Genomic DNA, 25,509 nt, shown 5'->3' with positions numbered 1-25,509 from the left:
GCACTAATTATAAAGGAGAACACTGGTAAATTACCATTCAGGTTAAAAAGTTATTTTCATTAAAACACACCATTAAGAGATTTAGAAAGGCAGACACAATAGAGAAATAATAGAGAAAATCAATGAAACCAAAAGTTGGTTCTTTGTAACAATTAATAAAAATAACAAACCTTTAACTGAACTGATCAAGAAAAAAAGAGAGAAATACTCAAATTACTAAATCAGAAATGAAAGAGGAAACATCATTATTGATCTTTCAGAAATAAAAAGAATTAAAATACTACAAAAAATTGTATGCCAACAAACTAGCTAACCTACATGGAATGGACAAATTCCTAAAAAGCCACAAATTACCAAAACTGACTGAAGAATAAATATAAAATCTGAATAGATCTACAACAAGTAAGGTGACTGAATTAGTAATAGCAATTAAAAAAAATCTTTCAACAAAGAAAAGCCCAGACCCAAATAATCAGATGGTTTCACTGGTAAATTCTACCAAATGTTTATTTTTTTATTTTTATTTTTTTTCATTTTTAAATCATTTTACTGTTTATACCATAATCACATTCAAATTGGCAAAACTCCCATGACAGACAGGACAGAGACCTGTCATGCAAGGCAAATAGTGAAGGTTTCATAAAGCTGGGGAGAAGTACCAGGGTTCCACAGGATGGCCGCAGAGATCCCAGACAACAGGGCCACGATGTCGGAGCAGGTGGGAACACAGGCGGCCACGGCCATACCTGGCCTGAGGCCACTGCTGTTTCCTAAGGGGGATTTCCTAATATGCTTGGTAAGCAGATCACTTGAACAGATGTACATGGAGCAGGGTACTGCTTCTGCTGAATAAATTCTACAGGTTCCTGGGCAGGGGCTACAAATCTCAGGTGCTAAATGGTTGCTGAATTAGGATTTTGCAAAGGTAGTCCCATAACCAACATCCAGGGAAATTTTACCACCAGTGAAATCTTAGGCCAAAAAATAAATAGCCACACATACCAAACCTACACACCGTGAATTAAAATGGTGCCATGTTAGGGCTTATGAAAGAACCAGAGCAGGAAAGATTATTCAAACAGAAGATCCTCGTCCTTCTCTTCAGCCAAAAGATTAGCAGGCTCCATCACCTCACCAGCTGCCCCCGTTGCTCCAAGTCCTTCTCAGATTTTTCCTTGAGAATCTTTTTCTTCTCCTGTATTTTCTTTAATCTATAGAACTCTTCTCGCTCTCTGTCATCCAGCTCTGTGAAGATACGAGCAAGGGATAACCACCCCTGTTGGTTATCTCAATGGCTTCATCCAAAGTAACAAAGGAAGTCTGAAGCGAAGCTAGTTCCACCAGTAACTCCACTGCTTTGGCGTAGTTCCTCTTTAATTTCGCCAACTGCTCCCTACCTCGGGCTGAACCAGTCAGTTCATAAGTGTCAGTTCCTTCATGATAATGTTCAAACACTGGCAAAGTAACACCTGCTACGTTTATCTTTCTTAGCTCGGATCTTCACTTGGGCTTTATTTACATTTTGGATAACTGTGGTGCTGAAATCCCCTGCTGTGAACGTGGCCTCAACAAGTGAAAAGGCAGCTTCTTTCATCACTTCACCCATCAACATTTTAGTCTCTATTATCTTCTTTAGGATCTGTCGAAATCGAAGAGTTATAGCATCAGATTTTTTCTTCGGGAGGTTTCAACCTGTCTGTGCTTCTTTTAATCGAGCCTTCATGATGGTCTGTGCCATGCTCGAGGGAAAGATTTCAATTCGGTCTTTGCCCGACATTCTGACGATGACAGTTCGGCTCGGATCCCCATCCGGGCAATCGAGGTTGCCCCAGCCACAGGGCCTTCCTCTAAGGGAGTCAGCCTCTACCAAATGTTTAAAGAATTAACACCAACCCTTTCAAAAAGAAAGAGGAAATACTTGCCAACTCATTCTATGAGGTCAGTATTACTCTGATACCAAAACAGACAAAGACATCACAAGAAAATTATAGACCAATATCTTTTAGAGGATAGGTGCAAAAATCCTCAATAAAATACTGCAAAACAAATCTAGCAACATATAAAAAGGATCTTATACTAGGACTGAAATTCATTCCAGCAATGGAGGGGAGGTTGGTTTAACGAATGAAAATCTATCAATGTAGTATATATACAATATTAATAAAGTACAAAAACAATATGATCATCTTACAGATGCAGAAAATCATTTGACAAAATTCAACGCCCTTTCTTGATAAGAACACTTAAACTAGGAATACAGCTAAATTTCCTCAACATAACAAAGGCCAGCTATCAACACGGCTAACATCATACTTGATGGTGAAAGGCTGGTTATTTTCCCCCTGAGATCAGGAAGAAGACAAAGATGTCTGCTCCTAACATTTATATTCAAAATAGTACTGGAAGTTCTAACCAGAGGGGTTAGGCAAGAACAAGAGATAAAAAGCATCCAAATTGTAAAGGAAGAGGTGAAATGGTCTCTTAGTCACATGACATGATTTTATATGTAGAAACCCTAAAGATCTTACACAAAAACTATCAGAGCTAATAAACAAATTCAGCAAAGTTGCAGGATATGCAGTCAACACACAAAAATCACACTAGGAATTTATAACCTAAAAAGGAAATTAAGAAAACAATTTTATTTATAATAGCATCAAAAAGAATAAAACACTTGGGAATAAATTTTTAAAAAAGAGTGTAAGACTTAAACAATGAAAACTACAAAATTTCACTGAAAAAAATTAAAGAAGACCAAAATAAATGGAAGGGCATTCCATGTGCATGGATCAGAAGACTTAATATTAAGATAGCAATATTCCCCAAAATGATCTGTAAGTACAATGTAGTACCTATCAAAATCTCAGCTGCCATTTTTGAAAAAGTGACAAGCTTGTACTAAAATTCATGTAGAGATGTAAGGGACCCAGAATAGCCAAAATATTTTGAGCAAGAAAAAAAAAAAAAGAAGACTGGACAAAGTTGGAGGACTCACATGTCCAGATTCCGAAACTTGCTACATATCAAGACAGTGTGGCATAAGAATAGAAATATAGATCAATGAACTAGAATTCAGAGTCTGGAAATAAATCCTTGTATTTATGATCAATTAATTTTTGATAAGTGTACCAAGACAATTCAATGGGGTTAAAATAGTCTTTTCAACAAATGATGCTGGGACAATAGGATATCCACATGCAAAAGATGAAATTGGATCCCTATCGCACACCATATACAAAAATTACTTCAAATTGGGTCATATATGTAAATGTAAGAGGTAAAACTATAAAACTCTTACAAGAAAACATATGAGTAAATATTCATGATCTTGGATTAGGCAATGGTTTCTTAAATATGATACCAAAAGCACAAGTGACAAAAGAAAAAAAATAGATACACTGAATTTCATCAAAATGAAAAACTTTGTGCTGCAAATGTGAAAGTGAATGAAAGTAAAAAGGCAAACCACAGAATGGGAGAAAACATTTGCAGATCATATATCTGATAAGGGACTTGTAACCAGAATATATAAAGAATTCTTACAAGTCAACAATAATAACAATTTAAAAGAACCCAAATAACCCAATTTTTTAAAAATGGGCAAAGGATTTGAATTGGCATTTCCTCAAAAGTGATATAAAATGGCCAATCTGCATATGCAAAGATAGTCAACATCATTAGTCACTAGGCAAATTCAAATAGAAATCATAATGAGATACCATTATATAACCACAAATATGGCTGTGATAAAAAAGATGGACAATAAAATGTTAGCAAGGATGTGGAGCTGTTGGAACCCTCATATATTGCTAGTGGAAATGTAAAATGGTCTCCCCACTTCAGAAAACAGTTTGGCATTTTCTCAAAAGATTACACAGAGTTAGGGATGCCTGGGTGGCTCAGTGGGTTAAGTGGCTGCCTTTGGCTCAGGTCATGATCCTGGGGTCCTGGGATCAAGTCCCACATCGGGCTCCTTGTTCAGTGGGGAGCCTACTTCTCCCTCTGCCTGCAGCTTCCCCTGCTTGTGCTCTCTCTCTCTGCCAAATTAAATTAAAAAAAAAAAAAACAGATTACACAGAGTTATCATATAATGCAGTGATTCCATTACTAAGGTACATGCCCAAGAGAACTGAAACGTATGTCTACACCAAACTTGTACATGAATGTTCACCACAGCATTATTCATAATAGCAAAAAAAAGTAGAAACAATCCAAATGTCCATCAGCTAGATAAACTGTGGTATAGCCATATAATGGCATGATATTCATCCACAAGAAGGAAGGGAGTATTATTTCAGGCTACAACATAGATGAACCTTGAAAACATTACGCTAAGTGAAAGGGACCAGTCATAAAAGGCCACATATTGTCTGACTCCATTAATATGAAATGTCCAGAATAGGAAAATCCATAGGCAAAACGTAAATTAGTGGTTGTCAGGGTCTGGGGAGGGGGATGGCTATGGGAAGTATCTGCTAATGGGTATGGAGTTTCTTCTGGGGATGATGAAAATGTTCTGGAATTTGATTAGTGGTGATGGATGCATAGCTCCATGCGTGTACTAACAACCACTGACTTGTATATTTTTAAAGGGTAAACCTGATGTCATGTAAATTATATCTCAATAAAGCTGTTATTAAAATAAAGATAAGCCACAGGATAACAAAGACAAAAGACATATCCAGAATGTATATAAAACTCCTACAAGTCAATAATGAAAAAGGAAGACAACCAAAACCAAAAAAAAGGACAAATGGAAAAGTAACTTTACAAAAGATAAAATTAAAGGGCCAATAAACATACAAAAAGGGAGGGGCACCTGCGTGGCTCAGTCGGTTAAGTGTCTGCCTTTGGCTCAGGTCATGATCTCAGGGTCCTGGAATGGAGCCCCGTGTAGGGCTCCCTGCTCAGCGGGGAGTCTGCTTCTCCCTTTCCCTCTGCCCCTCCCCCTCCCGCTCATGTTCCCTCTCTCAAATAAATAAATAAAATCTTTAAAAACAAAACAAAAAAACATACGAGAAAGGGACCAGTTCCACTAATCATCAGGGAATTCAGTTAAAACCATCATGAGACCACTGTGGGCACATCAGAATGACTGAAATTCAAGATTCTGAAAATACCCTAGTGTCAGCGAAGAATGTAGAGCAAGATGAACTCCCTTATGCTACTGGGGGGGCAGCGGATGTAAGTTGGTGCAATTTTATTTGGCACTGCTGACGAAGGCCTATATCCATATACTCTGTATATTCCTCAACTGGTAATGTTCCCCACAGAAATACATACATGACCACCAAACTGTTCTTTTTTTTTTTTTTTAAAGATTTTTATCTATTTATTTGAAAGAGAGAGAGCATGAGATGGGGGAGGGTCAGAGGGAGAAGCAGACTCCCTGCTGAGCAGGGAGCCCGACGCGGGACTCAATCCCGGGACTCCAGGATCATGACCCGAGCCGAAGGCAGTCGCCCAACCAACTGAGCCACCGAACTGTTCTTAGCAGTCCTACCTGTTACAGACCCAAACTGGGAACAACTTCTATGTGCATCAAACAGTAGAGTGGATAAACAAAATGCATCACGTGACGAAGATGACCACAATGAGCATGAATGATCTTCAACTACATGTGACAATATGAACAAATATTACAAACGCCATGTTGTGCGACAGAAGCCAGAAGCAAAAGAGTTTACACACGATTCTACTTCCAGATAAAAGTGTTCTAGGGAGGTAGGAGTCAGGACGCTGGTTACCTTTTGTGGGACATGAGGAGGGAAGGGGGAGGAAAGGAGCTTTTAGGATGCTGGTAATGTCCTTTCTTCATCTTCATACTGGTTACACAAGTGAGCTCAGTTTGTGAACATTTTGCAAACTGCACACATATGCACATATGTGTGTGTGTGTATGTGTGTGTGTGTTGTACTCCAATAGAAGACTTTACTTAAAAAAATCCTCCCCATTCTTCCAGGTCCTTTTAAAATACTTCCTCATTAACATTCACAAAGTCTCTGAGATACACGTCATTGGAGGCCACTCCAGCTTCTGTCTGATTCCATAGCACTTTGTGGATCCCTTGATCACTTAGCATCAGCCAGCAGTATGTGTGAGGACGGAGCGAGAGCTTTGGAGACCCGGGTTCCGGTGCCAGCCACTTCCGAGGTGGGCGGCCATGAGCAAGGCCCCCACAGTCACACAGCCCCTAGGTACTGGCGGCAGGAAGTGACTGCTGATTGAAGCAGAAAATGGAACGAGGTAGTTGCTGGTATTTCCAGAAGGCTCAGTGTTTTGCTGTCATATATGGTGCCTAAAATCGCACTAAAGAGCCAGTTGGGTCCAGACCCCACGGCTGTTGCTGTCAAACTGAGCTCCCATAGCCAACCCTGCGGATCCAGGGCTGGACTCAGGAATGGGCCTGCCGTGCTGCTGGAGACCCTGCTGTGGCTGCCTCTCGAAAGGCAGTGAGCCACCTTTCTGCCACCCGAGTGTATTCTGCACCGTTCCTATCCGCTGATGTTACCAACTTCTGGCTTCAGAGTCCCCAGTAGGGGTGCCTGATCGGCAGGGCCTCGGTCCTCTGCCCTCGCCCTAGCAGCAAGGGACTCCAGGAAGATGAGTGTCTGTCCTTTTCAGCTTTGATAGCAAGAGGTGGTCTTGCTTCTTAAGTAGCAGACTCCCCAGACACAAGAATGGCCACCCCAAGAATGCCACCTGTCCACTGCATTACCCAATGACGTGTTACCTCCCCGTGCCTGTTTCCTCATTCCCAAAGTAGAAATAGCGATGGCTCCTACACGTGGGGGTTGTAACGGTTTGAGGAGCTGGTGGGTAGCAAAGACCCATCATACACCTAGAACACACGAGGAGCTCAGTTACGGTAAACTTCATTATTGGTGACTTGGGTTGCATTCTAATGTCTCCTTCACTCCCAGAGGTCCCCACACCTCGACATATCAGCGCGTCTGGTGTTTAACGACCGGCTCTGAAATGGGATTCCTTTTGTAATAGTTCATCAAGGTGACAGGTTTTCTCACTCATGGAAAGGCCCGTTGCCGGCAGCCCACCTTTCCCATCACCCTTTAGCAGTGAGAATACAGTGTTTGCAACAGCTCAGGCTTCTCCGAAGGACCCTATTTACATTGTTAGGGAAAGGAAATTCTTAGAAAAGGTATTCGTTGACTCTAACTTAAACTGAAGTCAACTCAATGAATGTTTAAGTTTCTTTATTTTTAGACATTTTTCTTTTTTTTAAGATTTTATTTATTTATTTGACAGAGAGAGACACAGTGAGAGCAGGATCACAAGCAGGGGGAGAGGGAGAGGGAGAAGCAGGCTTCCCGCAGAGCAGGGAGCCCGACGCGGGGCTCGATCCCAGGACTCTGGGATCATGACCTGAGCCGAAGGCAGATGCTTAACGACTGAGCCACCCAGGCGCCCCTAGACATTTTTCTTTAGATGTTTAATATCTTTTATTGAATCAGTGGCCAAATAAGGTGGCATCTGCTCAGTTAGGAAAGGCACCTGTCAGAAATGAAGTACTCCACTGTGTTGCAAGATCCCTGTCCCAGGAGACCGGTGGCAGATTCCTTGAGAGTGGGGACCGTGACAATATGTTTAGTAGCACTTCAACTTGCACACAGGAGCCCTTAAAGGATGCTTATTGAGTTATCTCCTTTAGCTAAAAAACGAAACACTAAAACCCCTTTCTTGGGCTCCCCTTACCTCTCTGCCTCTCCCCCGTCCTCCACTTCCAAGCTTTCATTGAGCAAAAGAACACATAACAAGGGATAATTCCTCTAGTAATTCCAGGAAGATTCCAGTATGGGCAGAAGAGTTTGGTTTTAGGGCTGGAACATTCCAAACAAACAAACAAACAAACAAACAAAATATATATATATATATATATATATATATATTTTTTTTTTTTTTTTTAAAGCAGAACACTTTTGGGAAACATATCTATTTGGGGTTTGAGTCCGTCAGGAAATAGCTTTCCCTGGTTGGATGGCACTCTATCCCTTGCTCCTTGGGCATAAGGGTTATGGGAAATGAAACAGGAATCCTTAGAGCTTTGATGGGCTCAGAAAGGGGTCCTTTGGCTTCAATCATGGGAGCCCAAAGGAGGCTACCAAAGTGGCTTTGCCCCTACTGTCAGTTTGGAAGCCAGACTCCTGACCTCTGCGCAGACACGTGGACAAGCCGGTCCTCCTCCTGTTCGGCCCATGAAAGAATCCATGTTCTTTGAGCCAGGATGTTAGGGAAGAATGTGGTACAACGGAGAGTGGGACTTTGGAGTCAAAAATGTGGGTTTGCGTCTTATCTTTGCAACTTAACTAGCTGTGTGACTGTGGACAAGTACCTTTCTCTTGGAATTTGCAATTCTCACCTGCAAACAGAACAAATAATTCCTCCCAAGGTTATTGGGAAAAATATCTGATGAGCTTATTTATGTGAAAGCATCTTGCCAAGTACCTGGTACATGGTGGATATTTAAACACAGTAGGGAGAAAAGATGTTTGGGCAGGAAGAATTTACCAGTATTTTTCCAGACATATCCAAGCGAGCATTTTTATAGTGGGATGACATGGCTCTGTGACCCTGGGTCAGCCTTCTTACCTTCCTGACCCTCAGTTTCCCCTCAGAAGAGATTTCTGCCTCCAAGAGGAAGAGACCCCTAGAATTTGAGGTTAAAGGTCAGAGTGTGTCACTTTCTGCAACAGAGTAAAGATTTATTGCCTTGTTTCCAAGATGCCTTCAACTGTAAGGTACATGACAGCTTTTGGAGAGAGAAAAAAATACTACATTAATGGACCCATCAATTTTAAGACAAATTCTGATTTCAGAATCATTTAACATGTGAACAAATACGTCCTGCAATTGAAGAAATACTGTAACAATAATGCTGGCTCTCATGAATTAAGCATTTGCTGAGTGCCAGGTACCACCCGAGCGGCTCTACCTACCAAGTCCTTGACTAATTAAAGTCAAGTCTGTGAGTCTTATGGTTAGCAAACCCAATATGGAGCGCCCACGTGACTCTTCCAAGGCCACACGACCAGGAGGTAGGGCTTGGAAGGCAAGCCTTCTTAATTTCAAAATGCTTTTCCTTCTCAATAGATTGTTCTCTGGGCTAAGGAGTCAAAGAGATCAGCTCCGTACAGAGAAATGGTTTGCGAACGTGGTGCTTTACATGTGCCCTGGATCTCTGCAAGGTCACCGGGAAGGACACAGGTAACATAAACAGGGTTGTAATCTTATCCGTCTCTAATACTGGTCCTTGGAGGGGAGATGTGACCTGGAGAGAGGGGACTGCTCAGAATCCAAACAGAGGGAAGCCAAGAAATGAGACTGAGTTAGGCTTAATCCAGCCCCAAAGGGAGAGGACGGGCTCTGACCCGCTCCTGGCTCATTCAAGGCCCGAGGACACCGCAATAAGCTTTTGCCCTAGAGGCCATCATTCCTCAAGGTCACCCTATTCCTTGTCCTCTGACTCTTTGCTAATGAAGTAGAAACCTTTCGAGAAGAATTGTCTTTCCCATTACCTTTCTTAAAGACGGAGAAATCTGCTGACTGGTTGTCATGAGCTAGCTAGCAGTCATCTAGTACAGGAACAAGTTATAAATTAACGGGTTGGTTTTTTGGTTAGTTAGCCCAAGTTAGTTCCCCTGTGCCCGATGAACGGCATTGAGTATTTTGCTCTGCAAAGCTGTGGCTACAGCACTGATTCCTATAGGACCGCAGTGGCAGACTCTGCAGTGATACTCTTGGGAGCATGCTCTGACCCCTGACTCCTGCCCAGAAGATTCCTGGGCTGTCTGTCTAGCAATTGTGTTTGGGCGAGAGAGCCACACCCACTTCAGTGGATTGCCGGCATAGCTCTACCTCATAAGAGCACAAACAATGTCCCACAGCTTTTTGGAAGGGTGGCAGCAGGGACATGGACACAGCTAGGGTGGGGCGGGGCAGGGCAGGGTTGGGGGTTGCCTGAAGCATCCAGACTTGCATGAGATGCCCCTTGTCGACCCAACCGGAAGGAACTCATAGTGAAGCTGCCAGAGGAGATATGTGCTTCTGGGTCTTGACTGGAGAACGCTTTTTGGATGGTGGCCAAGATAGCACCAAGGTGGGGGGGGGTGGTCACCGAGTCTCCACGTGGACGTCAACAGGGCTGAAGGTCACGGTTGCAGGGTGTTGACTGCTGTTGTTGTTCGGGCCCAAGGCAGAAGGGGAGGCTGGCTTGGGCCCCTTGGGCTCCAGCTCCCGCCTGGTCCTCATTTTCCTGGAATGAGATATGCATGCATGCTTGAGTCTTCCACCTTCTATACCCTATGATTTTGGCTCTGGCAAGGAGATTAACGTAGATCATCATTAAATCATGTTGCTTGATTGCCACCCACAGAATTTTACAACTGGAAGGAACCTTAGACATCAGCTAGCCTGACCCTTCCATTTTTTTGTGTAACTTAGGTTAGATATTTAATTTTATTTTATTTTTTCCTGTTAATGAATGAGTAAAGTGTCAGGTGACTATATTAAAGACGAAATGAAGATACTATGATTTTTTTTTTCTGTTCAAAGTTGTAGTGTGAGTTAAATTTTGCAGTTTCATTATGCTTGCCAAGTTGATTGTTAGAAATATTTAAGAACTTTTTGCATAGTTGAGAAGAGAATGGACTTAAAATGTATATCCAATCTTTCCTTTCATATGCCAGAAAATTCAATGACTATACCAATCATTAATTCTAACATCTACATGAAATTTCATCTTGTTGACCTAACATAATGCTTTTTTTTTTTTTCATTTCAAATGCTCAGAAAAGTTGCACAAATAGTACAATTAGTACCTGAGTACCCCTCATGGAACAATTCACTGATTACCAGCAGTCTGCCACATTTGCCTCTTTCTCTCTCTCTTTACACATGTGTACATCTACACACATACATATACACAGAGTGTTTTTTTAAATCCTGAACTATCTCAGTCAGTTGCAGACGTCATGCCACTTCACCCCTAAATACTCCTCAAAACAAGGGTATTCCCCATGCAACCATCACGCAGTTGTCCCACTTGGAGAGCCTTCCATTTTAAAGATGACAAAATGGAGGCACAGAGAGGTTAAAAAACTTGCCTGCCTTTGAGAGACAAAAGACCGAGCTCTGGTCTTTCAGTTGCAGCCCAGGCATCATTGTAAACAGGGTGGGGTGGGTAGTCTCCATCCAAATTACAACCTAGGAAAGGGGCTCAGAGCTCCAGCAATGATGGACAGGGATGAAGGGCAGACACTATGGTTGGATGCCACTTCCTGGTCTGGGACGGATCCAAATTGTAATACCCTCAAAATTGTAAAAATAACTTATTAAGTGTTGTTGTTATTATTACACATAGTGGTGGGAGTATTTTCTTTGAAACCACGTGTACTGGGTTTAAATCCCAACTCTGCCACCGAGGCTGAGTAAACTTGGGCTTGTTGGCTTATTTCCCAGTGCGTGTTTCACTCCTACAAAATTGGGGGATATAGAATTACCCAACTGGTGGGGTTGTAGTGAGGATTAAATGAGTTAATACATACAAGGAGCTTAGAATCATGCCTGGCACATGGTAAGAGATCAATATATGTATATAATATATGTGTACATTATATATACATTTTAGATACATATATAATATGAAACATACAAGTTTTACAAATAACATTAACATTATTATAAAAACAATGCATGTTTGCACCTCCTCAAAATAAAGACACACAGGGGTCCCCCTGTAAAAACCAACCAAGCAACCAGCAATTCCATCATGCAGACACACTGGTTGTTAACACCTTGCCATGTAGCATTTGAATCTTCCTTGGTTGTGTGTGTGTGTAACCACGTGTATAACTATAATGTACATATGCTCTTTGTAAACTTTGCCGATACATTGTAAACAGCTTTCCTCATCAATAAACACACTCCTGCAATATCTTTTTTTTTTTTTTTTAATGGCTTCCAAGTCTTCTATGATGTGGTTGTGTTTATAGTCTATTTTGATTTCTTGCCTGGGAAGAAGTTGTGACTTAGAGGTGGTAACACAACATTTATTCTTTATGCAATCACATGGTATTATTTCCTCCTATTTGGTTCCAGAAAGCGGAGCTGGGGGTACAGGCATCCCAGTATTTGTCACCTCAAATACTCACGTGGTCTGCTCAACACAGCCTAGCAGAGGGCTCCCCGAGATTAAAGGACTGGAACATATTCCTCTATGACCGTACGTCACCTTACCGCAGTGCTCAAGGTCATTAGCACTGTCATGATGATTATTATATTTAACAACTATCTCTGCAGGTACAAAAATATTTGGTTACCATGAAGTTCCTACAGGAGAACAGATGTCAAAAAAGGACCCACAGAGGGTCCGAGCATTGGACGACGGCCTCATGGGTCCTGTGGGGCACGCGGCTGGCACCCCCAAAGAGTTAGTTTGCGTTCATTCTGACATCACCGAAGGGACAAGAGCCTCAGAGCCCAGGGCATCCCGTACCTGTTGTATATCTTCAGCAGGATCAGAACCACGGTGAAGATGATGATGACAACTACCACAATGGCCGCAACAATGGCTCCAGAACCTACGAGGAGAGGGGTGGGAATGGCAAACGTATAAACTGAAATGAAGGGAAGCATCCAGAGACTGGGAGGGGGACCTCCACCCCGCACCTCCCATCCTCACTGGCTTGGGCGAGGAGAGGGTGTGCTGTCCCGGCACTCTGCCTGCTGACCCCAGGACAGAGACATATCCAGAGTGGCGGGGCACCCCTCCCCACAGGGGGGCTTGGAGGGCGGTGTCCTCAGCACATCACCTGCCCAAATCCTGTCTCAGGCCATCCTGTTGTTATCAGTCCTAACACAGCATCCAACTTCCTTTGTGAAACAGGCAAGCAAAACGCCCTTGCCTCTTTGTGATGATACAAAGTAATATGTAATTTTATAGCTGATTTTGAAAATAAAATACAAAAAAAAAAAAAAAAAGGAACTCATTGACCCAGGAACCACTGATCATCTACACATACGTACTTTCACCAATGTCATCATGTATACACATGTATGTGTATTAAATACCTATCTACTCCACATTTTTTGAGTAATTTATTAATCCTATGTCTGAAAATCCACCTTAAGGAAATAGTCATAAAAGTGGGAAAATATGCACTTGATAAAAATGGAACATGCAGTTTTACAACCATATCCCAATCATCTTTCCATGTCATTACATTGTTTTTCATGACTTTGATGGCTATGTAGTCCCCCATTGTTTGGATGTGACATAACTTGTTTACCAATTCCGTATTGAGGATATGTATGTTGTTTTCAATTTTATGCTATGAAAAACAAGGCTATAATGAATGTCTTTGTGGCTTAGTATCTCAGGTTCTAATTTCAGTATCAGCACTCAATCTCCTTGGCCACCTCTAATTCCACGTTCAAAATCAACATCCTTGTGGGAATTGAAATTGAAAATACAAAAAAACCATATGGGGCGGGTCATACTTTAAGCCAATCTATTTGATTCTGGGGTGTTATCTTAGGGAATAATCCTAAATACAGAAAAAGCTGTATGAATGAAAATGTTAATTACAATGTTATTTATATTCTAAACACGGGAATGGTTCAATAAGGTATGGCATGCCTACCTCATGAAATATTGCCCTATAGTTTGAATGATTTGTGGAAAAGAGAGTATGATATTATGTACACACCCACATATACGCAGTATGTTGCAGCCGTTAAAGTATGTGCATACAAACATAATGTTGAATAAAAGAAGCCAGATATAAAAGGGCATGTACGGTATGTTTCCATTTCTATAAAGCTCAAAACCAGGTAGAACTAATGTCTGATAGGAGAAGTCAGAACAGCGGGTTCCCTTGACCAGGTGGGGATAGTGTGGCAAGGGGTGCTGGGACGCCTGGGATCCTAGAGGTGGTCTGCTTCTTGATCTGCGGGCTGGTTACCCAACTATGTTCATTTAGTGAAAATTCATCCAGCTGTGCACTATGATTTGTGCATTTTTTTGAATGTATGTAATGCTCTCACAAAGAGGTTGACTAAATAAAAACAAGAACAAAACTATGTCCAAATAGTCACAGGAAGAAAGACTGGAAGGAAAGAAAAAGGGGGTGGGGTGGGGAATCCATTATGGAATAACTTGTTTTTTGTCTCCTTCCTGGGGAGTCCTGTGATGATGCTTTAATCCATGGTTTTGTAACCTTGTCTGGATAACCCTTTGCTGTGGGGACTCTCCTGTGCCCTGTACGACGTTTAGCAGCGTCTCTGGCCTCCACTCACTAGATATCATTCATACTGCTTCTTCCTCCCCACCACGTGTGACAAGCAACAGTGTCCAAACGCTGTCATATGTCCCCTGATAGTAAAGTGGCCAGACAAGGTACCGGATACCTATTTAAATCAGAATTTCTGACAAATAATGAATAATTTTTGGGATGTCTCAACTATTGCATGGCACGTCCTTATACTAAACAAACACTACTTCCCTTAAATTCAAATTTAACCGGGTGTTCTATATTTTATTTTCAAAATCTGGCCATCTTCTCTAGGGGGCAGAATCGTCTGGTTGAGAACCACTACTTTTAGTTAAGTAAAAGTAGAATTATTCCCATCCTGCTGACGGAGATTCGATCTACCCTGCATTTCCCTTCAGAACTGTTCTGAGCTACGTCAGCAGGCCTCTGGAGGTCTCCCAACCTGGCAAGGAGCAGGCTGACACACGGGTCTCTGTCCCAAGAGTGACCCTTTCTGGGTCTCCACGAAGACACACGTCTTGTCAGTAGTTGGCTTCCTGCCAGGACCGCGGTCTGGAGCTGTTATCACTGGGGAAACACTCCGTGTCAGGAAGCCTATTCCACGTGCATGGGTATGTGCCAGACCAACAGAAATGACGGAAATGGGCCCAACTTCCCCTAACACGATTAATTGGTTTTCTGAAGAGTGGTTGTTAAGTTTTTCCTTCCGGGACCCCTTGCTCCTGGCAAATGTCTCCCCAGGACTACTCCCACCTACACTCATTTACTCCTTTGTGAACTGATGGGATGTTTTTGCCTTGCAAAAATAGTACGAATCGTATGAAAGTAGTTACATTTTAAGGTGATTCATTTAGGGACATCTTACAGGAGATTCAACTGTCTGTTGCCCTCTAGAACCCAAAACTCCCTGATGATAATAGTAGTCATACCAGTAATGATCATAATAATACTCATTAGGTAGTTTGTGTGCATCGAGGCTATTCTAAGCTCCTTACATGGATCATCTGGTTTAGTCCTCACACCATTAAAGTGTGTGATGTTAATGGTAGTTTCATTCATATCCCCAGCTTACAGATGAGGAAACAGACACAAAGCAGTGAGGTGATGTGCTCACGGTCACAGTGGGCATATGGTAGCAGTGAAACTGGGACCCAGGCAGTCTTATCTCTAGAAGCCACGCTCTTGACCTCTACACCAGGAGCTGACCACAGTCCTCGTTCCGCCATCCCTCCCCTGGCCGCCGACCCAAGTTGGCCTTACTCTTGTACAGGAAGTCTTCTTCTCTGGTGGTCACGTTCAAGGAGAAGAAGGTAGTACCCCGCAAAGGGGTGGCTGTGGTCATCTCGATCCTGGCAAGAACAAAGACGAAATTTCATTTAACACCAGAGTGAGCTTTACAATGTCTGTATGATGCCTCTTTTGGTCTTTACTTGGATGACTAGAGAAGAGTCAAGCAGGCGGCTTTTCTTCACGGCAAGTAAATACAGGGCCTTTTGCTAGCTGCTGTGGAGAATTAAAAATAATGTCTGACGTTTGTAAAGAACTTCCTTGTTCACAGCAGTATAAATTAATTCAACGATATTTATTAAGTTTTTCCTAACTAGGTTTCACCCAGAATGTCTAAACTGATCTCCTAGAAACTGTGTGAGGGAGGCTATCATGGTCGTTTTACTGATGAAACTGAAGTCCCTAACGCCTCATGGAGCCCCAAGTTTGAATTTAACCCAGGACATCCATCTCCCGTGCTGGTAGGACTGTCAGCATCTCACAATGATGCCTGAAATGATGCTTCTGCTTTCAGAAGCTTTACAATCCAACGAGGCAAATGTAAATAAATAAATAAGCAAGCAGATGGAAAATTTAACTATGCTATTAAGCAGTCAGGGACATAAGCCATCCCTGGGCTGTGAAGAATGGTTTCAAGGAAAAGCTAAATTTGCACGGGCCTTGAGGGATGGACATGGTTTGGGATGGCAGGACAGAGAACAAAGGCCAGGCTGCACAAAGCCCTCAGTGGGAAGACAGACCCTGCATGCTGAGCGTCCGCCAGGCACCAGGCTCTGTCACAGGCACCTTCACACACCGTATCAGCTCACCCGTTAATCTTCTCAGTCATCACATTTTACTGCTGAGCAAACTGAGGCTCAGAGTGGCTGAGTGAAGGGACAAAAGTCACACAGCAAGGAACACATAGAGCTCGGACCCAAACACAGGTTCTGAGTGCCAAGTATAGCTTCTTTCCCGGACGGGGGCAGGAATCCAAATTCACAAGCCTGCAATCTTACACTTGAGGAGTGAGCCAGGGGGTTCCCTGTTAATACGATGTCACGCCACCAGGAACAAGTGTCAAGATCCTCCCCCAAGAAGTATATTCTGAGCGTACGGTAGCATCCACCCTTGCTCTGAACGACAGGCATCAAGAAGAGGAGGGACACCAACGAGGTTTCTCTACTTCAGAACAGTACTTTTATTACAGTTTATAGGCCTGTGAAGGATCGTCGCCAGGAAAAGAATTATCCAGGCCTATTTGTAATGCTAAGAAGACATAGGCTTCGTGGTGGTGACTCCATCTTCCGGAGAAGAGATGTCCTATACACCTAACACGATATTTGTACACAATTTTTTAAAAAAATATTTTATATATTTATTTGAGAGAGAGAGAGAGCATGCACAAGCAGGGGGAGGGGTAGAGAGAGAGGGAGAAACAGGCTGCCCCCCTGAGCAGGAAGCCCGATGTGGGGCTCGATCCCAGGACCCTGAGATTATAACCCGAACCTAAGGCAGGTGCTCAACTGACTGAGCCACCCAGGCACCCAATTTGTTTTCTTTTTAAAATAAGTATTTTTAAATTACAAATAATGATGTAATAAGAGCCCATATACTCAGCACTCAGACTGAACAAATGTTCATGATCGTATTCTCTTCAGTTCTTCTTTATTAAGGAAGAAAAGCAAGAGTCAGTTGAAATCCTTTTTCTACTCTACTTCTACCTCATTTCCTCCCTCCCCCGAAGTAACCACTACCTTGGCCGTTAGTGTGTATTCTTTTCATCGAAGTTTTAAAAGGTTTACCACATCTGTATATACCCATAAACACTGGAAGATCATGGTTCTAGATATTTACTAGCCAAATACTAATTGAGCACCTACTAAGTGACTGACGCTGGGCTAGATGCTGGGAACATGCTAGTGAAATGCAAGACAGACTCCTTGCCTCCAGAAGCTCACATTCTAGTGAGAGAGAGGCAGACAGAGACTGTAGGTTTGATCACAGCATTCTCGGGCTCAAAAAAACAATCACCTCCCAGTGCCCACATTTGAACTGCTGGCAGGGAAAACCCTTCACTGTTTCCAGCCTCTCTTGCCAGCCCCTCTGCTCCTCACGTGAACCTCTGCCAAGCTGCTGTGACAACAGACCACTCCGCCCCCTCCCCCCCCACCCGGCCCCGTCATTCCCGGTCTTTGCTGCCAGTGGCCAGGCTGCCCAGGTCCCCACAGCGGGCGTCTCCTGAGACGTCCCACCTCGGGCCACAGCCCTCCACCGCCCAGCTCCTGATGGAAATGGGTCAGGGCACCTCCACTGGGGGCAGGTCATCTGCACCCAGGCTGGGGGCTCTGGTTGCTGCGGCCTGCCCCACCCCATGGGGGCCTCGGCCTCAGAATGGCCCTCTTTGCCTTCACTTTCTCTGCTCTCCTTTAAGCCATGGGGCCCTGCCTAAAAGCCCATAGCTCTTGTCTGTCCCTTCCTCCCGAAGCCCAGATCCTCGGGACTCCCAAGGAGCCGTGTGTGGCTCGGCCTGACCTCCTCATACCGGTCAACCTTTCTTCCTTCCTGACCTCGCTGAACACGCCCAGTGGCCATGTTCCCCTGCCAGCTCCCCCTCCAAAATGAACACATCCTTCAGGATTGGGCCCAGCCGCCCCTGGGAAGGCTCCCCGCTGCCCTAGCCAGAGTTAGCCATCGGTCCTCTGCTCCCCCGGCTACACTCTGCAAAGAAGCATCACCAGAGCACGTGTCTCGGAAGCAGTCAACCTTCCATGTCCATTGTCGGGTCCTTGAGGGTAGAGGCTGTTTGGGGTCTTTTTCATATCCTCTTCTACTTCTCCCAGATATAAATTGTCTGCTTTTTCTCACCTTTGCCAGTGGAAGTGCTGAAGCAAATGACTGAACTTCTCCCAGCTTGGTTTGCTCATTTGTAAAATGAGGTAGCTTTTCCCAAGGGAGCTGAGGGTTTGAGGTTAAGTATGGAAAGTGCTCTCAGTGCTCGATAAATGATAGCTCTTAGTATTTTCGTGGGTATTAGCAAATATTTGCTGAACTCGGAGACAGGTGGCTCTGGAGCTCAAAACAAGAAAAAATTCTTTCTATAAAAATAAATTTGGACCCATATGAGAATACGGAATGGAAGTCTCCCCCCAGCCCCTGCCCCTCACTGCTACTCCCAAGGACAGGCACCTGTCCCCCACCGCCCACCATTCCCTACCCCATCATAAAGAGTTTTATGAAGCATTTGCCTAAACCTGCTTCTATCCCCACCGATGTCAAGCTGAGAAGACTCACCAATTATGTTTTCTTAAAATTCATTTTAAAAACAGAAAAGAGAGACAAATAGGTAGCCATTGATCCAGGATCACTTAGTGAGAGACGCATGGCATAATTACTGGATAAGCTAAACCCTGCCTGTGGACACATCCTCCGTTGGACCAACATGCACAAAAATGACAGATGCCTCTACCCAAGTGCCCGCTAAGTGCCAAGACCTTTGGCCAGGCATTTTCTTTTTTAATCCATGCTTTGATTTAATTAGCAAATGCCATGTAAAATAGGTTTTCCTCTCCCCTGGATCAGATGAGGACCCCAAGGTTTGGGGCTCTAAAGCTGTCTCTCCCTGCTTACACGGTCTGGAAGACGCAGAGCCGGCCTATGTACCGGGCCCTGCCAACTTCAAAGCCCGCAGGATCCCCACGCACCAACCTGCTGCTGGTACCCATACGTCTGGAGGGGCTCCTGACAGGTTACTACGGAAACCTGCATGTGTGCGTGCAAACACACACACATACGCACACACACGCACACACTGACCAGTAATGCAGCTGCCCGAGGCCACTGGGACACAGATTCCTCCGCAGACCCTTCAAGGAGACCTCGTGGGTGCCCAGTTCTGGGTGCAGACCTCCTTTCGGATGGCCCGGCTAGTCCTTCTGAGGGAACAGTGAGTCATCTCAGAGTGTATCTTGCCTTATGTCAGGATCCAAGGCTCTCAATCACATCTCTGTTCCTGCCCCATCAGAGAAGGTGGGAGGGAGGGTGGTGGGACATTGACGGCCAAGGCTGTGGGTGTTTTCATGTGTGGGACCCAGCGGTTCTTGTTAACCAAGTGAGGCCCAGCAGGGGCACTTCAGTATCAAATGTGTCTGGGACCAGGTCTGTGGCCATAGAAAAGCAAGGAGGGTGCAGGGAGGGGGAGAATGGTTTTCACTAACAGAGGTTAATTTAATAATAAAAATATAGTAATAAAAATAAATAAATAATAAATTAAAAACAAATCTATAATTATAATAAATTATAATAATAAATTAATAAAATAAAGTAATAATAATAATAAATAAAATAAAATATGGTGCTCAGTGCTTTATTTATGAAGGCGGTCTCATTCAATCCTCATACCCCCCAGGGTAAGGAAGGTACAATCACTGCCCCTTCTACGGATGAAGAAACTGAGGCTCACAGTAGAGAAGCAATCAACTTAAACTCACAAGGCTAACAGGGAGCCGTACTAGGATTCGAGCCAGGGTCTGTCCTATCCTGCGGCCCCTTCTCCGCATATCCTCACTGGACTGCCTCCCGGAGAATGCGCAAGACACACACGGCCCGGCACCCAGGCCCTGAATCAACGACAGGCTTTGATGAGAAAACCCACACAGGCTGGGGCTCAGCCCCTGCCCCAGCTTCCCGACCGACCGGTCCTATCTGACTGCTCCCTGCCCTCGGCCACACTGTGAACCTCTCTGTCTTTAGCACAGCCTTAATTGCATTTACAGAATCTACAAGGAACTGTTGTTCCCTCGGGTTGTTTACAAATGGTCCTGTGTGGGAGGTCAGTCTGGGACGTGATGGAAGGTCAGGACCATTTACTCTCTGAGTCACTCCTCTCTGCCTATCCCTTGGTCAAGTGTTAGAGCCGTATCTGGAAGATAAACATTGCCAGATCCCACCTGTCCTGAATATCTACCCCCCTGCTCTGCCCCCGTGGTAGCCTCTTTCCCTCTGGCCTGGCCTAAAAGTTCCTCCCTGGATAAGACAATAGATGTCACCAACACTGGCCGACCGCTACTCTGGCCAAATGTAACTCTGAGTAGGTAACCGCTACTCAACTGGCCAAATGTAACTCAGAGTAGGTAACCGCTACTCAACTGGCCAAATATAACTCAGAGTAGGTAACCCATGAATGCCCTAGACCCACCAAAACACTGGGATTGATTTCTGCCCACCACCCGAAACATGGGAGATTCAGCATGACTTGGTTTCTTCCACAGACATGAACCTCACTACTCCCAAGCAGCCCCTTGAGTTTTGGGGATGTTTTTTCAGAAAATTAACCTTCATGTTGAAACCAAAATATCCTTCCTTATAATTTTCATCCAGTGGTCCTAATTCTCTTGCCACAAAGGTAAATGTGCTACCTCTTATACATGACAATCTGCCAGGTTTAAAAGCACTTCTATGTTAAGAAAGGTGAAACCGAACTTCAGGGATGGAACACGGACTGGGCGGCAGCCATCAGCACATCAATTTTACCTCTCACCAGTAGGTGGCGCCAGCAGCTGGCTACAGTTTATCCCATTTAACCCAACCAACAAACGGTTGATAAAAGTCCTGTGAACCCAACCTGTTAAGGAGTTTTATGCCCTTGAGAACAGCAATGATATGTCCTCTGATTATTTTTTTCCCAGGACAAATATTCTAAGCTCCTTCAAACGATCTTTACAATGATAGTGTCCTTCATGGGTTCCTCATTTCTCTGTGTGTCAATGTCCCCCTTAAATACAGCACCCCAAACTGGACGCATAACTCCAGAGGGGGCCTGAAATGTCCAGGATGACATTTGTCTTGATACTTATCAGACCTAAGCCTGAATTCTAGCTCTGTGACCTTGGTCGACTTTCTTCACCTCGTGGTTTCTGCTCTGTGAAACAGGAGTTACAAGCTCCAGAGGGTTGTTGTGAGAATTAGGAGAGGGCGCCTGGGTGGCTCAGTTGGTTAAGCAACTGCCTTCCGCTCAGGTCATGGTCCTGGAGCCCCAGGATCGAGCCCCAGGATCGAGTCCCGCATCGGGCTCCCTGCTCAGCGAGGAGCCTGCTTCTCCCTCTGACCCTCCCCCCTCTCATGCACTCTCTCTCATTCTTGCTCTCTCAAATAAATAAATAAATCTTTAAAAAAAAAAAAAGAATTAGGAGATAAAACATGTAGTATATTTAGCCCAGTGGCTGAGCGCGAAGTCTATTGATATTATACTGGATTAATGCAAACAAACAGCTCATTACCCTTACAGGCAGTCTAGCCTACACACCCTATTGATATACTCCCAAACCTTTTCCAGACTTATGCTTGTTTATGGTCAATCAAAGCTCGGAGGTCGGTAGGTGGAAGGGCTTCCTAAACTGCAAAGTGCTTTGGAAATACAAGGCAATGTAACCACATTATGACGGGACAGTATCAGGATCAGCTGCTGCCCAGTAACCAGGTCTCCATTACGCTCTTGTGCAAATGTCATTTTGAACTTAAGTGCAAGACTTTGCATTGGCCCCTGTTAGCCTTGACCTTGTTGGTGTGGGGCCTCAGCACCGAAAGTCTAGCTCCTCCTGGGTGACTCCTGAGAACTCCTGGGGGTGTTGTGACAGAGCACACTGTCTATGAGTTCATGACCCAGCGAGGGCTTTGGGGTCAGGGAGACCCGGGTTTTGATCTCGGCCTCCTCTCTGACCAGTTCTATGAGCCAAGGCACTTTTTAGGCTTCAGTGTTTTTGTTTGTAAGGCAGAGATAACGTCCACTATCTTGTAAGGTTGTGACAGTCAGGGAGATACAATTACTTGGCACGGTGCCTAGTGGATGGTGGGTGAGCGGTAAAAGTCAGCTCCTGACCTCTTTTCTCCTTTCTCTTCTGTCCTCAGTCTGTGCTCTCCCTGCTCTCCTTGACCTTGAGCTCCCAGTTTTCCACCTGGTCAAGTGTTGCTGCATTTGGTCAAACTCAAGTATGAACAGGGAGGTCAGAGAATCAGACCATGAAGCTATGTCCCGAGGAGGGGATTTGAAGAGGGATTCGCTAGAACTTCTGGAGGGTTCGACCTTCTCTTCCATTTCCACTGAAGAATAGTAAAACCTCTGCCAGGAAGGCAAACATCCTCAGGGGACTGGTATAGAGCATGGGGGTTGCTGGATGGAGAGAGGAAGAGCATGCCACAGATTCCTGACTGGGGGTGAGATCCAGGAGACCAGGGTTCCCATTGCCACTGACTGGCCATGTGACTTTGGAAAGTCCTCTCCCTTCTCTGGACCTTGGTTTTCCTGTCTATAAAATGGTCCAGTTTGGGACTGATCACTAAGGGGCTTTCAAATCTGTAGTTCTATTGCACTGCATTCATTCATGGCTTAACTTAAGAATCAGTGTTTTCCAAAAGCTCATCCTTCCTTGCAGATACTGACTCTGGGGACATTAGGAGAGGGAAGACAGCATGTGCAGTTTAGACTGGAAGGCAGGAATCCTTCCTCAAAGGCACCTGGGGCTGGACCAAACCAGGGAGAACTCCACAAAGGGATTTGACTTGGCAGCAACATTATATGGGACTCTTAGGAACTAACCTTCAAACATTCTGTTGGCTACGTAGTGACCCGAGTTGGCCTGAATCCTAAATGGCCACCACCTATACTCTCCATTCCTGTTGGGTTTCACATCATCTCCCCGACCCCATCTGCCCTGTCTGCATGACTTTGTCCCACTGTGTGTCACAGCTCCCAAAGGTGGAGTCTGAATTGGCTTAATGCTCCCCTGAACTTGGGGCCATACACAATTACACACTGAATACGTATTCCTTATGGTTGGTTCCTGGAAATTAGGAAGTACAATTCTTGTTTCATGTATTTGTCCATTCTTTTATCCTCCCATCCATTCCTGTACCCACCCACCCACCCATCTACTGTACGCACATCCATCCTTCTGTTCTTCTGTCCATTTTCCCTGTCACTCAACCAGAGCCCACCATGTACACAGCACTAAGAGGATTCAAAGACCATGGGGATCACATCCCTAGAGCTCAGACACTGAGGATGAGAATGGAATTGTTTCCTTTTTTAACAAGATTTTATTTATTTATTTGGGAGAGAGAGTGAGAGCGAACATGTGCGGGGGGAGGGGGAGAGGGAGAAGCAGACTCCCCGCTAAAGCAGGGAGCCCGATGTGGGGCTCAATCCCAGGACCCTGGGATCATGACCTGAGCTGAAGGCAGACGCTGAATCGACTGAGCCACCCAGGCGCCCCTGGAATTGTTTGCTTTAAGAATCTTTCCTCCAGTCAATACTGAGTGGGGATCACAGCCCCCCATGCCTAGCCCAGCCCTAATCACTGAGGGGCCTGATCATTATCATACTGAAGTTCTACGGAAAAAACAGTGGCCTTTGGATCTGGAAGCCCAGGTTTCAGACCCACCACATCTATCAAGTCTTATTGACCCACCCTGTCAAATTCTGGCTTGAACATCCTTTATTTCTGATTTTTGTGGCCCACACTCTCAAGAAAGTTGCCCCCAAAGAGCTTCCAAACAAGACCTGCAAGTCTGATAAGTTCCATGTACTAAGAGTTATAAATAGAAATCCCAGATGAAAGTGGTCACAAGGCAGATTTGTGCCTAGTACCAAAAGGGCCGCACAGGCTGTGCCAGGGGTCAGCAGGAGGGAGACCTGTGGGCATTGTGGCAGGGACCGACCGCGAGCTGGAATGTGACCCGCGGCTTCCATCCACCCTGGGTCTTGGGGTGCAAGCCAACGGCCAGCTCCCAAGAGTCCTCAGACTCTACCCGAGCCCTCATGTAAGCCTCCACGTGTCCCACTGGCCTCAAAGGGGAGAAGGCTTAAAAGGTTAAAAAGTTGATGCCCCTAAGGGAATAGGCCAGAGGGAAATAATTCCCCCCTTGACATGCTAGTCGGGGCAGGGAGCGAACGACTATTTAAGGAGATGCTGACAAAGCGCCAGGCACTGGGCTTCTACACGTTTCCTCATTTAATCAACACAACAAGGCAGGTCTTTTTATATCCGCTTTGCCAACAGGAAACAGGCTCAGAGAAGTCAAGTGACTTGCCCAAAGTCTCACAGCAAGGGAGTGCAGGAGCTGAGTCTCAAACTCAGACCTTCTACCTTGGACCTGCCCGTGGCTGCCAAGCCTCCCAGGGGGTAAAGAATATTCCTGGGGACACTCTCGAGGGTCAGCGGCCCTGCTGGGCCAGGACTGTGCTCACCCTCCTTTCTCCTTGTTGACATTGTGAGCCCAAGAGGTACGACAAGCCTCCAGAGGGTGGCAGCGTTCCTCAGCAATGGCTCCGTTCACATTTGATAATTCTGTGTTGTGGGGGCCACCCTGTGCCTTGCAGGACCCCTGGCCTCTACCCACGAGCTGCCAGAGCACCCCCACGCTGTGATAACCAAAAATGTCTCTAGACTTGCCACGTGTCCTCTGGGAGGCAAATCGCCCCAGGCTGAGAACCATTGGAGGAGAGCTAGAGGCCTGTCCCTCGATAGTTCCCTATCCTTTCTACCCCAGAAAGTCTGGACAACAAAGAAAATGTCCAGTCTGTACTTACCTCTATGGACAGAAGATCAGCAGGGACGGTGACAGTGACCACAAACATGACCACGGCCCACCCATCCCGCGCTTGCTGAGTACCCCGCTACCATGCTGAGTCCTTCGTGTGTGTTTCCTCGCGTATGTTACTCTATTTTCCCGAGGAGGGAAGTGAGGCTCAGGGAGGTTAGGTAACTGGCCCGTGGTCTCAGTGTTCATATATGGCAGAGCTAGGAGGAGTTCATTTCCTAGGGCAGCTGTAACGAATTAGCACACACAGTGCCTTAAAACAACACGAATTAATTTTCTCATAGTTCAGAGGTCAGAAGTCTAAAATCAGTCTCACTGGGCTAAAATTGAGGTGTTGGCAGGGCCGTGTTCCTTTTTC

General features: G+C 44.8%; 1 protein-coding gene and 1 pseudogene across 3 annotated transcripts in view; both read right to left on the bottom strand.

Moving 5' to 3' along the window:
• Window positions 1-645: 645 nt before the first annotated feature.
• LOC102731504 (V-type proton ATPase subunit D pseudogene) lies at window positions 646-1,867 on the bottom strand (annotated as a pseudogene).
• Window positions 1,868-7,197: 5,330 nt separating this feature from the next.
• The window catches only part of NCMAP (non-compact myelin associated protein), a 42,874-nt gene continuing 24,562 nt past the window's right edge, over window positions 7,198-25,509 (bottom strand). For 2 of the 3 annotated variants that reach the window (XM_081817758.1, XM_081817760.1), the window contains exons 2-4: window positions 15,549-15,637; window positions 12,512-12,596; window positions 7,198-10,270 (exon numbers count right to left, since the gene is read on the bottom strand). In XM_081817758.1, the coding sequence (XP_081673884.1) occupies window positions 10,129-10,270; window positions 12,512-12,596; window positions 15,549-15,630 (309 nt within the window). In that variant the 5' untranslated portion in view covers window positions 15,631-15,637 and the 3' untranslated portion in view covers window positions 7,198-10,128. Of the gene's footprint in view, window positions 10,271-12,511; window positions 12,597-15,548; window positions 15,638-19,370; window positions 19,539-25,509 lie in introns of those variants that run through there. The other variant, XM_081817759.1, reaches the window with a different exon arrangement.

The sequence above is a fragment of the Leptonychotes weddellii genome, chromosome 4, assembly GCF_054177405.1.
Source record: "Leptonychotes weddellii isolate Sample4059 chromosome 4, ASM5417740v2, whole genome shotgun sequence".
NCBI classification, from domain to species: Eukaryota; Metazoa; Chordata; class Mammalia; order Carnivora; family Phocidae; genus Leptonychotes; species Leptonychotes weddellii.
The sequence above is the reverse complement of the archived record's forward strand: the minus strand, read 5'-3'. Positions and strand labels throughout refer to the sequence as shown.